Raw genomic sequence first — 13,553 nt, 5'->3', positions numbered from 1 at the left:
GACATAAACATCTTACAATAAGTGATAAATAGTAACAAAGATGCCTCTGATAAATAAAACGCCTTGTTTACCTGAATTTTACACATCTTTCATCCACAAAAGTCCCCAAAATATTAAAGATTATGTAAAAAAAAAAATGCAAACAGTAAATCAAAAGAGTGTCACCGGTTTAAATACAACAGACCAACGCCTTTTTGAAACGGTGATAGACGGGCATTTATATTTTCTTTTCACTGCTCACACTGCATGTACAGAAAAGCCTTTTTCAACAACAAACAATGTCATTCCTTCTCAGCTACGGCCTACGTTACCTGTGCCCAGCTCGTATCTGAACTCCACGTGTCCCTCCACCATAGAAACGGCCACGAAGTCCTCCACCTTCATCTTTTTCCCGCCGCAGAAGAACATCACGCCGTCTCTGTCCAGCGGCTTGAACTCCAGCTCGATGCGCAGGTCGTCGTGGATGTTGGTCAGGGGAGGGTAGGCGATATACGACTCCTCACCGTCAAACAGCGGCGTGGTCACCAACTCCCCTAGTGAACATGAACAATATTTTATTAACAGCTCAAGAATTGAAATACCAACATAATATTCCTATTTTGTTTACGCGAGTTAAGGACGACTTCCTGTCTTACCATCCATGCATTTATTTCCAAACTTGCCAAGATGGCAGCGGCAGTCGTAGCCCAGGCCGTTCGGTCGGTTGATGCAGGTGGCGTCTGGTCCACAGGCCTCTGAAGGAGTCCGGGGCGCAAAAGATTACAAAATAATATCATTTCTTTTTATTTACTGGTACAATACTTCCCTATTTTTGGGTTCAACTGGTTATTCACATGTACCTGAGTGGCAGTGAAGAGACGAGTGGTGCTGGCAGTTGCTGCCTGTGAATCCTCTGGGACAGCTGCACTTGTACAAGCTGGCCTCTGAGTCCTCACATCTTCCTCCATTCTGAGTCAGGACATGAAATCAAATTTACAGGATATAATGGAATAAAATACTCCAAAACCATGATTTTATTTTTTTTTGTATAGATTTAACTGACCTGGCATGGGTGATCCGTGCAGGTGGGACAGTTTGTGACACCGGTGGAGCTGCGGTCGAGGTCTTTGAAGATGACTTCCTCTCCCTGGATAACCAGCTGACGGATACAGCCTGCACGGCAGCAATATTCAGTGAGCGCAACTCATCACACGCAGAAAACATTCTTCCCGTTCGATGTACTTCAGTCGTGGTGTGAACAGAGCGACGTCTTACCCACGAATCCGGTCTTAATGCCGGCAGTTTTGGCGAGGACCGTGTAGTTGGGGTAACCGCCCACATGCAGCTCTTCGTTCAGATCCAGACCCTGGAACTTACCCTGGTCGGCATTAAAAAATAGATCATGTTAGCTGATGCAAATAAATAGAAAGCACATGGTCTTTTTAATCAGGCTTTCTAATGTTGTCTATCATCCTGATTTTAAATTTTAAATATTGTTTTTATGCCTAGTGTTGATTTTACTTTTCTGAATTTGATTCATTGATTCTTAAAATGTTGTTTTATTGCTGCAATTTTAAGTACATCATTTTTTTTCAACTACATTTTGAAACTTATTGTTCTGTTTGCATGCTTGTTAATTTGTTTGGTTCTTTGTTGTTGTTGTTTTTTATTATTCACATTTTTATTTGAAACAAAACTGAAACATTATCTTGAAAAACATGATTACATGATGTTCCCACTTCAACAAGGGTGAAAAGGTAAAAGAATAAAGTAAAATAACTTCAAGGTACACACTATGTAAATAATATATACAAAGAAATTAACAAAAAAACAAAAACAAATGAACATTGACGATGTTTTTTTTATGTGCGTACGTCGCTCTGATGTGAAGCACTTGTATGAACGGTGCTATACAAATAAAGCCAAGTTGAGTTGGAGCTGCTTCCTCATTGACAGTACGGTACCTGTGAGCTGCCGTTGATGGGCTCCCCTCCATCCACGATGATGTATCCCAGCGTGTGGTTGCGATACAGCTCCACTGTGTGAAACTCTCCCAGTTTAATGGGGTTAGGGTCACGGATGGTGGCCATGCCGGAGCCAACGTCAAACCTGACACAACACCGATTAAAAAAAAAAAAAAAAAAAAATCAACAACAAGCCTCCTGATATTATATTTATTTTAAGTCACTTTAAGCGGGAGAAGGTTCGGTTGAGACTGACCTGAACTCCAAGCGGCCGCCAACAAGCCCCAGAGAGATGAAGTCAGCTCCTGTGGTCCTCTTCTGGCCGTTGTAGAGGATCATACCTGCGCCGCCAAAACAAGAGGAATTAGTACGAGCTCAAAGATATATGTCCTCTGCAATAATATCCATCTTAATAAGTCAATAAATCTAGTTTTTTTTTTTTTTTTAAAGTATAAGAACTTCTTTGACGAATATTCTCGCGTCAGAAGTGGAATAATTTCCACCTTTTAGCTTTGTCTCGATTTAATTCCACTTATTTATGTAACATTTCTGAAATATTAAGACTAAATAGGACTTGTTAGGATGGACATTATTTGCAGCATCATTCACACACACAAAGTGGAACTCTTTGAAAGCTTTAATGGTAAAGTAGCATGCTATGATGACGCAAGTTTAAAGCCAACCAAAGCCATGTTATAAACTGCCGTCCTGTCGCTGGGCTGCGAAGTGCAACCTGTCACACTCTTAACTGCTCGTCCTCCTTTTCTCTTCCTCCACATGCTGGAAATACAGAATTCATGCTTGTATGAGCATCACGGGCTCGTGGGGAGGTGGGAACATGCGATCTTGCATGTCTGTCTTTGTCATCTTTTAGAAAACGGTGGATCAAGACAGAGTAGATTGCATAAAAGTGTAAGTAAGATAACACATGATCCTGCAAGTATTTGTATCACACTTTTCAAGATTAAGAGTCAAGCATGGTCAAATAGCTTTTGCAGATGTTTTGCAGTTTGTTTGTCAGTTTGTTACCTGACAGGTGAGATGGACAGACACGGCAGAAATCCAAACAGTTGCAGGTGCGTTTCGCCGAAACCGTCCGACTCTCTGCCACCGCTGTAACTACCTACAGCCCGCGTCCACCAGTGTTTTTTTCTGTTCAGCATTTTTTTTTTTTAATTGTTTTAATGAACGTCAGCAGCTTGACGAGTTGCTGAGCATTTATTCTGCGCTAAACGTTGAACATTCTGTGATTTTTTTGGTCTGGTCAGCGAGAGTTATAAAATGTTAGCGCTGCTCTCGTCACTGTCACCAGCCGTCCAATCACAGCGGAGGAAGGGCGGGACATACGCGGTTAACCACCAACGCTGGTCGCTGATTGGTCCGCCCTTCACAGTGGCGGTGCAAACGCTAATACCAGCCGAGTTTCCAGACGGTTATCACAGCAAAGAAAACTGAAGCTGTGAGCCACAGTTGGTGGCGCAAGGCCAGGTAGGACCAAACAAAACCACAAAAATACTTGCAAAGGCATTTTGACTTTGACTTGACAGGTGCATTTACACAAATTCTTTTTTCATACAAAGATGGTGATTTGAAGCCCTGTTTATTTTTAAGTTGTAAGAAGCTGATAAATTTGACTTTGAGGTAAAAGTTGGTTTGTAAACAAGGTGGTTTTTTTTATGCTACCAAAAGTGTTTTTGCGATCATGACCGAAAAACTCTGCATGAAATCACGGGCCATGCACCATCCTGTATCTCTTTCACAGCTCTTAAATCAGCTCGGAGCTGGATGCATTATGTCTGAAGTCTGATGCAGCCAAAAAAAAAAGCAATACTGCCAACATCAGCCTTGAGTTCCTGAGGTTCTCAAGCACTGAGACTCACCAGCATACACAATGAGACCTTCCCAACACATGGGTGAGGTGTGGGAGAGAGGGAAGGGACAGAAGAAGTTACACATGAGGAAATATGACCAAAAAAAACAGAGGACACAACAAAGTACAAAGATTGGAAAACATCGCCACGCTGCAGTATTTAACAAGTAAAAAGTAAAGCAAATACACTCTCCAGTACAATTTAATTGTCAATGTAAATTGCGCATGCCTACCATCAACGTTATCAGGTCTGAAGTTGATCTTAATGCTGAAAGATTTGTAGGCGTTTTTGATGGTGGGCAGGGTGAGGTACGACAGGGGCTCCTGGGCGAAGTATGGCATCACTCTCTCTGAAAAAACACACGTTAGTTAGATACAGACATTTCTGTGGTTTAAACACACAACTTTTCATCTGTTATCTAACTTCCTCCACTCCACACACTAACCGTGGACCTGTAGAGTAGTAAAGGCTTCCACTTTGCCCTGTTTGTTGGAGGCGGTGCAAACGTATGTGCCGGAATCGTCGTGGGTGACTCCAGGAACTGTCAGCGCGTTGACTTCCTGGAAACACTTCGGAGGAAGCTCTCCTTCCAGCTAGATAAAGAAGAAGACACAAGGATTATATGAAGGTTTACTTAATTAAAGCAAGATAAGGCTACAAAATTAATAATGTGTCGAAAATATAAGATAAGATAAGACTTTATTAATCCCGCAGTGTGGAAATTTAGTCGTCACAGCAGCTTAAGAATGCAGGTAGGAAAGATAAGTACACGAAAAGAGAAGTATTTTTTTTAGATAAAGACCAATATATAAATACACACAGGACAAAAAAACAAAAAACGAAAAAGAGAACAACTGTTAAACTGATATCTTTCCCACCTTGGACCATTTGATCTCAGGCGTTGGATATCCTGAAGCCACGCAGGGCAGGACTGCATCCGACCCGACCGTCACCTCCTTCGTTTCCGGCAGCGCGGCGATTTGAGGCAGAGCTGCGGAAACGGGCAAAGGATTCAAACTGAATCGATGGTGACGGTTTAACCGTCGGCGTAACACATCGGCGTACGTGCTGAAAGGGAAACATCGTCCTCTGATGAACTCACACTGGACGTTGAGGACCACCTGAGACTGCACCGAGCCCACGTCGTTGGTGGCCGTGCAGCGGTACTGTCCGGCGTCGGCCTCCGTCACCTGCTCGATCTTCAGCATGCCGTCCTTCACCATGATGTGGGCCGGCAGAGACCCGCCCACTTTACTCCACTTCACCGTGGGCTCCGGGTCGCCGACGGCCTGGCATTCAAACTCCACGGAGTTCCCGATCATCACGGTCTGCACGGAGGTACGCACGTTGATCATCACCTTCGGCAGGGCTGGCGAGAAAAAAAAGAAAAGAAAAGATTATTATTTGGTTTGAACAAAGTAGTGTATACATGAGTATATACTGTATGCAGAGGACGTAACAAACCTTGGATGGTCAACCTGGCAGTGTCCTGGGCTTGACCATACACGCTGCTGGCTCTGCAGATATAAACACCTTCATTGCTCTGCTCGAGGTTCTCAATCCTACGGAGAAAAGATGCATTATAATTACATTATAGTATTATTTAACTTCACGATATTATACAATATTTAAGGGGCTATAATCCTAATATATACCGATATATCTCATTCATTTGTACATAAACACGTCCGTGACATCACAGAGAACATGATTTTCCAAGCGTAATAAATCGTCAAAAATGCTCTAAATTTCCTCCATTAAACTGCAGAACACAATTTTAGGGAATCAACATTTGTTTTTTAAATACGAAGGAACATATTGGTGACTTGTTTTAAAAGAGGTTCCAGTAGGAATAAATGGGGCAGGGACAAGCTGGAAAAGTCAGAGTGTACTGATGGTTTTGAGTTTTTCATGGACATTGACACACTGACTTGTTGGCAAAACCAAAAATCATAATTTCTGTCGAAATTACGTATATTGTGCTTAATACTGTATGTTTTGGAAAAAACTCAGCTGTACATACAATTTGTTAACAGGTTAAAACATGCCAAGCTGGCAGTGTGGTTAATAATATACAGTGAATATTCATAACTTCGCATCAGTTTTGAGGTGTTATTGTTCACCTGAGCACTCCGTCCTTGACGTGGTGGTTTGGCGGCAGAGCTCCTCCTTCCTTCAGCCACTCGATCTTGGTTTCTATGCCTCCGGCTGCCGAACAGGTGAACTCCACAGCGCTGCCCTGCGCTTTCACCTCCACCTGGGGGGACACGCGCACTGCCAACGGGGCTACAGGGAGGAAAGACGGGGACGGGGTTTCGGTTCTGCTGTTACTGTTCCTCTCTCACAAGTTAATTTTATTCTTTAGATGAGAGGAGAGAACAAGTGGACAGAATGTTTTCTTCAAGTTTCTATAACTTACATCTGACTGTGACTTTAGCAAACACTTCGCTGTTGCCCACTTTGTTCCTGGCCACGCACTTGTAGCTCCCAGCATCCTCCACGGCAGCCAGGTTGATCTGGAGATCCCCCCCGCTGACCTGAGCCCTCGGAGGCAGGTTCCCGTCCAGCTTGGTCCAAGTGTAGGTCAGGGGAGGAGTGCCGTGGGCCAGGCACTGCAGCCTGATCACCTCCCCGACCCGCACGGCCAGGTCATCGGGCACGGAGGTGGCATACGGAAGAGCTAGAGTAAAGTTCACCAGGTTTATGTCGTTTTTTTTTTCATTTAAGAGTCCTTTTTAAAGAGTACAATTGAAACCAAAACACTCACTCTCTACATCGAGCATAATGGTGACTTCAGTGGTGCCCATGCTGTTGCTGGCGCTGCAGATGTATTCTCCGGAGTCCTGTCGGCCGATGTTGGGCAGCACCAGGCTGTTGTTCACCACCTCGTGTCTCCACGGCAGAGGGGACCGCAGCTTGGACCACGTGATGGCTGGGGAGGGTAAACCTACGGAAAGACAAAGCAGGGAACACAAAATAAATTCTTTGCTCACACTCAAGTTACTAGAGCAACTACTGTTTTATTATTGTGGCATCAGCTTATAATAAAGCTTCTTTTACACTTTTTGGTGCAGTGATTCAGCATTAATTAATCATGTGAATTCAAATAGATTTTTTTTTTTTTTTATCCAGGCGTTACCGTGGGCCTCGCAGTGCAGCGTCGTAGTCTGTCCCTCCACCACCACCATCAGCGGCTCAGGAACAGAGGCTCGGGGAACTGTGGGCCCTTGGGAGCCTCCCTCGACGACTACCTCCACCTTGGTCTCAGTGGTTCCCTCGTTGTTGCGAGCTGCACACACATACGTGCCGCTGTCTTCTGGACGTGCTACCAGAATCTACAAAAATCAAAAGGGAAGAAATGAACCTGTACTGCCAAAAAAAAAAAAAAAAAAGCTGATTTCAGTCACTGACTTTGAACCTTCGTTTTAACGACAAAAGACTTACCTGCATGACTGCATTGGACTCCATGGGCACAGGGCTGCCCAGCATGGTCTTGCGGTTGTTGTCCAGCCTGTGCCACGACACTGAGGGGCGGGGCTCTCCTGATGCTTGGCACTCCAGGTTAATGGGTTCACCCACCCTGACCCGCAGGGGCCCTACAGGGGTGACGGTGGCCACGGGAGACTCTGGAGGTGCAGATACACAACACTGGTACGTATGGCTGTCTGACATCTGATCGGCCACTAGAGGGAACCCTTCTGTGAGAAGTTCAGGGTGTGTGTGTGCGTGTGTGTGCGTGTGTGTGTGTGTGTGTGTGTGTGTGATGATTGAAACACACTGATTAGCATGTAGCTTACCTTTAACAATCAGAGACACGATGGTGTGGGTGATGCCGAACGGGTTGCTGGCCACACAGCGGTAGGTGCCATGGTTACTAGGGCGAGCATTGGTAAAGGTAATAACAGAACCATCCGGGTCAACTTTGGCGTTATCTGAAGAGAACAGGGAAACAAATTAATCATCAGATCAGCTTTATGTAGGAGACATCTGAAAATCAAAGGTTGCCCTTGAAATATATTGACTAGTTCTCAGTCTTTGATTTTAGACAAACCCTGTAAGATTTTCAAAACTATGGAAAAAAAACCAACAACCCTAAAACAAACTGAAGTCACAGAAGAAACTTGTTTTAATTTTTTTTTTGGTTCTGAACAGAATGAGTAAAACCGTCACCACGTCAACCGTTGAGGCTGCAAATTGAAATTTCATCATGTCATAACTTTTTACCCAACATGATTAATACCAGGCAAAATTTGAGTTAAGCAAAATGTCAAGCGTGGGAGAGATGTGAGAAAAACCTCTGAGTTCTCAATCACTCATTTAAATGAAGTGAACAGAGGAGTTCTTCATGTGTGGATCGCAGCTGTAACTGCTTACATCATAAAATCAGAAGTCATTACGTAGGATTGTTCCTTTGGCTGCGTGTGCATGTGCAGTTATTACCTGGCAGCGGCTGGTTTCTGGCCGGTTTCCACTCCAGTCTGATGGGCTGGGCTCCGCTGTACACCCTGCATCTGAAGCTGGCCGACTCCCCCACGCGCACCGCAGCGCTGTGGGGCTCGATGGAGATGATCGGGCTCTGTAGGCCTGCGGCAGGAAAAAAAAAACAGCGGTTTGGTTCTCGGGATGAATTCTATTTGAACAATCTCATTTCACTCAGCTGACGTGACAAATCACTACCGAGTGCGGCTGCGGGCCTCGTTGGCAGCTGTTACAGAAACTCAAACATCGCCGAGGTCCAGGAAGAAGTGATTGAGGATGAGATCATGGGACTGGGACAGAAGCGGGGAAAATCATTTAATCTGAGGTCACACTGAGCTACGCTGGAAAGAGTGTTAGTCTGAGAACAACACCCCGCCATGTAATGCCCTGCCCTGGATATGTTTATCCCAGCCGCTGACTGAGGCTGGCAAGCAGAAGTCCCCGATTAGAGAGCAAGTTTAATGAAAGTGTCTAACTTGAAGCGCCGTCGGGGAAAGCCGGATTCAACACTTGAAAAGAGCCTAGCTTCTGTATTTACTCTGTCTGAGCAGCAAGATAATATACACATCACTTGCACGAGGCCTCAGAGTGTCAAACAAACTTACGTGAAGAGGTTGAAGTGACAGACACGGAGACAGAGGCCTGGTGGACATGAGAGCCCGAGTTCGGGTTGCCCTGTACCCGACAGATGTACTCTCCTGAGTCGTCGGGGGTGGCTGAGAGGATACGCAGCTGGCTGCCCACAACCTGCAAGAAGGAATGGAGTCACTTCAGCTCAAAGATAAAGTTACCAATTTACCGCCAAATACCAGCACGACCAACAGCTTCTTACTAGTGGGAAACACACTGGTAGACAAAACATTATGACCACTCACAAATAAAGTCAGCAACATTGATTATCTCGTGACAACAGTACATGTCAAGGTCGGGGAAATATTAGAGGATAAGAGAAATGTTGGTTGTAATGCAGTTTCATCCGAACTGACAAGAGGCAGAATGGTGGTTTTGGGTGAAATTTGTCCCAACACACTGGGCGTTGCATCCTTCTGCACAAGGGGCTGCCGTGCCCCACACATATGTCCAAACTGGACCTTGGAGCCGTTGAAGAAAGCCACCTGGTCCGATTTTACATCATGTGGACGGCTGACTCCGTTTGTGTGCGCCAAGGGAAGCAAAGGCACCGACGGATGCCAAACTCCCAAAACCTAAATCCCACCAAGCATCAGTGAGACACTTTGGTGCAACAAGTCCGATCTGTAGCGGGCTTCACTTCAGAATTTACAGGACTTAAAAGACCTGCAGTTAATATCTTGTTGTCATATTCCACAAGGCCCTTTCAAAAGTCTTGGAAAGTCCATTCCCTGGCGAGTTGCGGCTGTTTTGGCAGCAAGCAAAGCAGCAACAGCATATTAGGCAGGTGTTCATAATGTTTCAGTTTCTTGGTGTTTCATATTAATATTGCACATTTTATTAATGGAAAATACTGTTAATGTGGGATTTAAGAATTAGCTTGCCCACACGTACAAAGGAAGTCTAGACACTGAGCTTACATGGGTACAGGCTTATATTCCTTGAATAGGCTTCAAACTGTCTCGTCAGTGCTGTGCAGTGATTCTGACCCAAATAACCACATTTTAAACCACAAGTTGAAAGACCTAGAAACTCATTACCTCTACCAGCATGGAGGAAGGACATCTCTAATGAAACGAGGCCACGATGATGAACGATGTGTGATTACCTGGTGGTTGCCAGAGAGGCGTCCGGAGGCTCTCGTCCAGGTGACTAATGGAGGAGGATTTCCGGGGGCAAAACAGTTGAGCTCCAGACTCTGGCCCTCCTGGACGTCAGCTATAGACGGCTGGATGCTCACCGCTGAAGAGCTGTGGTCTGCTGCAATAACACAAACACATGCACCACATAATGTGTTTTGCTGTAAATAAAATCGTATCTGAAAAGCTCTACGTGAAGAGATGTTGTCAATAAAACCAAACTGGACGAAACAATTGACTATAATCATTTAACAAAAATGACAGACTGGTGGTTGTATGCCTCTGCTAACCACTCAAATTGTAGTGTACATGCAGCTCATGTTCATGCATGTTTGTGTCATAGTTGTAGAGATTTCCTCAAGGCGTTCCTGAGATATCACTATATTCATAGTGGGAAACGGATGTGAACTCATAGTGACATGTGACCAAAGTTTTTTCAGTTTATACTTAAATTAAACATTTGTCAAATTTGAAGAAATTCCCTCTAGTCGTTTCTAAAATATTGCAGTCGAGCATAGTGCAATGTGATGCGACAGTGACCTTGACCTTCGATCTTATCAGTTCTTCATTGATACCGAGTGAATGTTTTGGCCAAGTTTCAAGAAATTTCCTCAAAACGTACTTGAGATATTGCGTTCACAAGAACGGGTCAGACAGGCGAGAGGGACATGAGGTCATGGTGACCTTGAACTTTGACCTTTGACCACCAAACTGTAATCACTTCATCTTTAAGGCCAAGTGAACGATTGTGTAACATTTGAAGAAATTTCATCGAGGCGTTCCTGAGATATCATGTTTACCTGAATGTGTAGAATTGAGGTCAGATTGAATTTGACCGTTACACTCCAAAATATAATCACCCCATTCTTAGTATCACGTGAATTTCTTTGCCAATTTTGAAGAAATTCCCTCAAGGCATTCTTGAGATATCGCGTTCACAAGAACAGGACGGACAACCCGAAAACGTAACGCCTGCGGCTATAGGCTATCGCCGGGGCGACCGAATCCACCACCAACACATGGACTACATCAATTCGACTACCACGACATCTCACCTTTGAGCACATTGACTTTAATGGGAGAACTATTTGAGCCGATGGTGTTGCTGCCAACACACATGTAAGTGCCCGAGTCAGACATCTTGATGTTGGGGATGAGCAGAGTACCGATGTCGGTGCGGTCCATTCGGGCCTGAAGAAGACACACCGATACGTGACGGGATTAGAAAACTTTAGTCTGCCCATGATATACAACACAATATAACAACAAGGATCGATCATAGACTGAGTACAAAGCACATCACTTACCTGCCTCACGTCCCTCGAAACAACACAAACATGACATTGCTGACATGGTGACATTACTAGCTAAGAGCAACACAAAAGCACTACAGCAGAGACCTTGAAGACAAGACAAGAGCTGTTACATTGGTTTGAGTTCAGTGACACTGTCCATTGTACATCAAAGTGTGTACAATGGTAGCGCCAATATTTCTACGATGATTGGTGGGGGTTATCATTTGTTAATATATCATGATCAGTGATAATCAAATTTACTACATTATTTCATTTATTCTAAAAGATGATGAACAAATTAGGACAGTTAGACAGTTTGTGACAATTTGATCTGAGCCAGAGGTTTCTTAGTAAGCAAAGCAGGACGTAAAGTTTTCACAAATTTGGGAATAATCGCTATCCACTGCTCGTAAAGTCAAAATATCCACCATCAAGAATCCCAGAGCAATAATCAAGAAAGAACCAAAACTTGCACCAATTTCTGCGCTCATATTTAAGAACTCTCATGACTCTCTGAGTTGATGAGTTATCAACAACTTGACTTGTTTGTACACTACCCCGCATGGCAGTCGGAGGCCCAACAAGGCTGAAAATGAGCTCGCATTAAGTTTGGAAACACCTCAGAGGGGATGGGAGTCGGGAGGGGGGAGGGTCTGGGGAGGGATTACTGTATCCGGGGGGTGTTGGGGCATCCACGGACAAAGCTGCTTAGCTCCGGCCCGTTCAACCGTGAGGGGAGGCTAAACCGAGCCAGTGGCTGAGGCGGGCCCTCGCTCAATGTGTGTCTGAACCCTTTGACGAGTTTTCAAAGCAAGCCGTTTGCTAGAGCATACAGAATTTCTGCGTGGTCGCACGGCAGAGCCCGGCTCCCCCTGGGAAAGGCTGACACAACGCAGTGGCTCTCTGAGGCAGAACTAAACAGGCCCCGGAGCCCTCGCAGAGCCGAGGAGGGCCGCGCAGAAACCAGACTAACATACACACAAAAACAAACAAAAAAACGCCTGGGGTAGGGGGGCAGTGGAGCTGCGCCTGGCACAGAGCAAAATATGTCTGAAATACCTACAGTACCTACTGTATACTTAGTCCTGTTAATACACTCAATGGAATGATGGCGGGTCAACTGGGTGCTGAGAACCCAAACATGTCGGAGATGGTATGATGTGGACAGTACAAAACAAGACACCATGGGACACCTTGATTAATAAAACGCAACATGAACACAAGTACGGCATGCAGAGGACACTAAGACGTCAACAGAACTAGTTGGTTTTAACGTGTTTGGCAACAGCTCTGAAGGGACTTTGGTGAGCAGCTGTGGTGAATTGAAAGTGAATACAAAAGTGTGAATCAAGGACATGTTCGATCATGCATTTAGTCAACAGTGTGTGAAGACGAGGTCAGTAGAGGACAATGGATGTGAACTATGAGACAGGACGGACAGCGGACAGATGGACAGACCTGCAGCTCCTCAATACGTCTCTGTAACACATCGAGACTGTTGCTTTTAAACTGATGGAAACCGTGAGAGGGAATGGCCTGAGCAAAAACGTCAGAACAGGGTAGGATAAAAAAACAACAACAACAACAACAAAAACAAAACAAAAGAAGGGGGAGGAGACAAACAGAAGGGAGGGGGAAAAAAATAAAGGTAAATGGTCAAAATGCTGCAACAGTCATAGAAACCGACAGTCTGATGAAAATACCATCGGCACTGGACATACCTTGAGGTACGAGACAGCGATATGGCACAGGAGAATGTAAATACAGGTTTAATCATGTTAAAGTGATCGTTCAGGGCGCCGAGGCAGCAGGGGGTTTCTCACCTGTGGAGGGATTTGTCCGCCGTTTTTCAGCCACGTGAGCTTCGGGGTGGGCGACCCGGACGCTCTGCAGTACAACCTTAAAGTGTCGCCCTCGTGGATCTCGGCATTTTGGGGACTGACTTGGACTTGGGGTTGGGTGCCGAGGCCACTTGGGTTAGATTCTAACCAAAAAAAATTGCATTGTGATTATTTAAGGACACGATATATAGACCACAATCACAACTTTTCATCCCAAAAAAACCATGGGAGTCCACACAATTACTTCAGAGGACATTGAATTGACATCAGTACTTCATCCCTGAAATCTAATAATGTACATTGTGCTTTGTTCATGCGCCAACAAGCAGTGACATCTTCCATTGTGAACGGCTGT

At 44.9% G+C, this 13,553-nt stretch overlaps 1 protein-coding gene across 4 annotated transcripts in view; it reads right to left on the bottom strand.

Moving 5' to 3' along the window:
- The window catches only part of hspg2 (heparan sulfate proteoglycan 2), a 95,407-nt gene that overhangs the window by 8,009 nt on the left and 73,845 nt on the right, over nt 1–13,553 (bottom strand). For 2 of the 4 annotated variants that reach the window (XM_069710855.1, XM_069710856.1), the window contains exons 53-77: nt 13,181–13,341; nt 12,816–12,893; nt 11,118–11,253; nt 10,032–10,183; nt 8,899–9,040; nt 8,255–8,398; nt 7,612–7,746; nt 7,259–7,440; nt 6,954–7,149; nt 6,582–6,761; nt 6,234–6,494; nt 5,938–6,100; nt 5,279–5,376; nt 4,917–5,183; nt 4,693–4,805; nt 4,260–4,407; nt 4,047–4,163; nt 3,824–3,841; nt 2,200–2,284; nt 1,944–2,088; nt 1,255–1,357; nt 1,043–1,152; nt 840–948; nt 636–734; nt 312–533 (exon numbers count right to left, since the gene is read on the bottom strand). In XM_069710855.1, coding sequence (XP_069566956.1) covers nt 312–533; nt 636–734; nt 840–948; nt 1,043–1,152; nt 1,255–1,357; nt 1,944–2,088; nt 2,200–2,284; nt 3,824–3,841; nt 4,047–4,163; nt 4,260–4,407; nt 4,693–4,805; nt 4,917–5,183; nt 5,279–5,376; nt 5,938–6,100; nt 6,234–6,494; nt 6,582–6,761; nt 6,954–7,149; nt 7,259–7,440; nt 7,612–7,746; nt 8,255–8,398; nt 8,899–9,040; nt 10,032–10,183; nt 11,118–11,253; nt 12,816–12,893; nt 13,181–13,341 — 3,564 coding nt within the window. The remainder of the gene's footprint in view (nt 1–311; nt 534–635; nt 735–839; nt 949–1,042; nt 1,153–1,254; nt 1,358–1,943; nt 2,089–2,199; nt 2,285–3,823; nt 3,842–4,046; nt 4,164–4,259; nt 4,408–4,692; nt 4,806–4,916; nt 5,184–5,278; nt 5,377–5,937; nt 6,101–6,233; nt 6,495–6,581; nt 6,762–6,953; nt 7,150–7,258; nt 7,441–7,611; nt 7,747–8,254; nt 8,399–8,898; nt 9,041–10,031; nt 10,184–11,117; nt 11,254–12,815; nt 12,894–13,180; nt 13,342–13,553) is intronic. The other 2 variants (XM_069710857.1, XM_069710858.1) reach the window with 1 other exon arrangement.

Source organism: Brachyistius frenatus, unplaced genomic scaffold, assembly GCF_029030835.1.
Source record: "Brachyistius frenatus isolate BFR_SWC_R1_liver_20210118 unplaced genomic scaffold, ASM2903083v1 Contig_95, whole genome shotgun sequence".
NCBI classification, from domain to species: Eukaryota; Metazoa; Chordata; class Actinopteri; family Embiotocidae; genus Brachyistius; species Brachyistius frenatus.
This window is presented reverse-complemented; position numbering and strand designations above follow the sequence as displayed.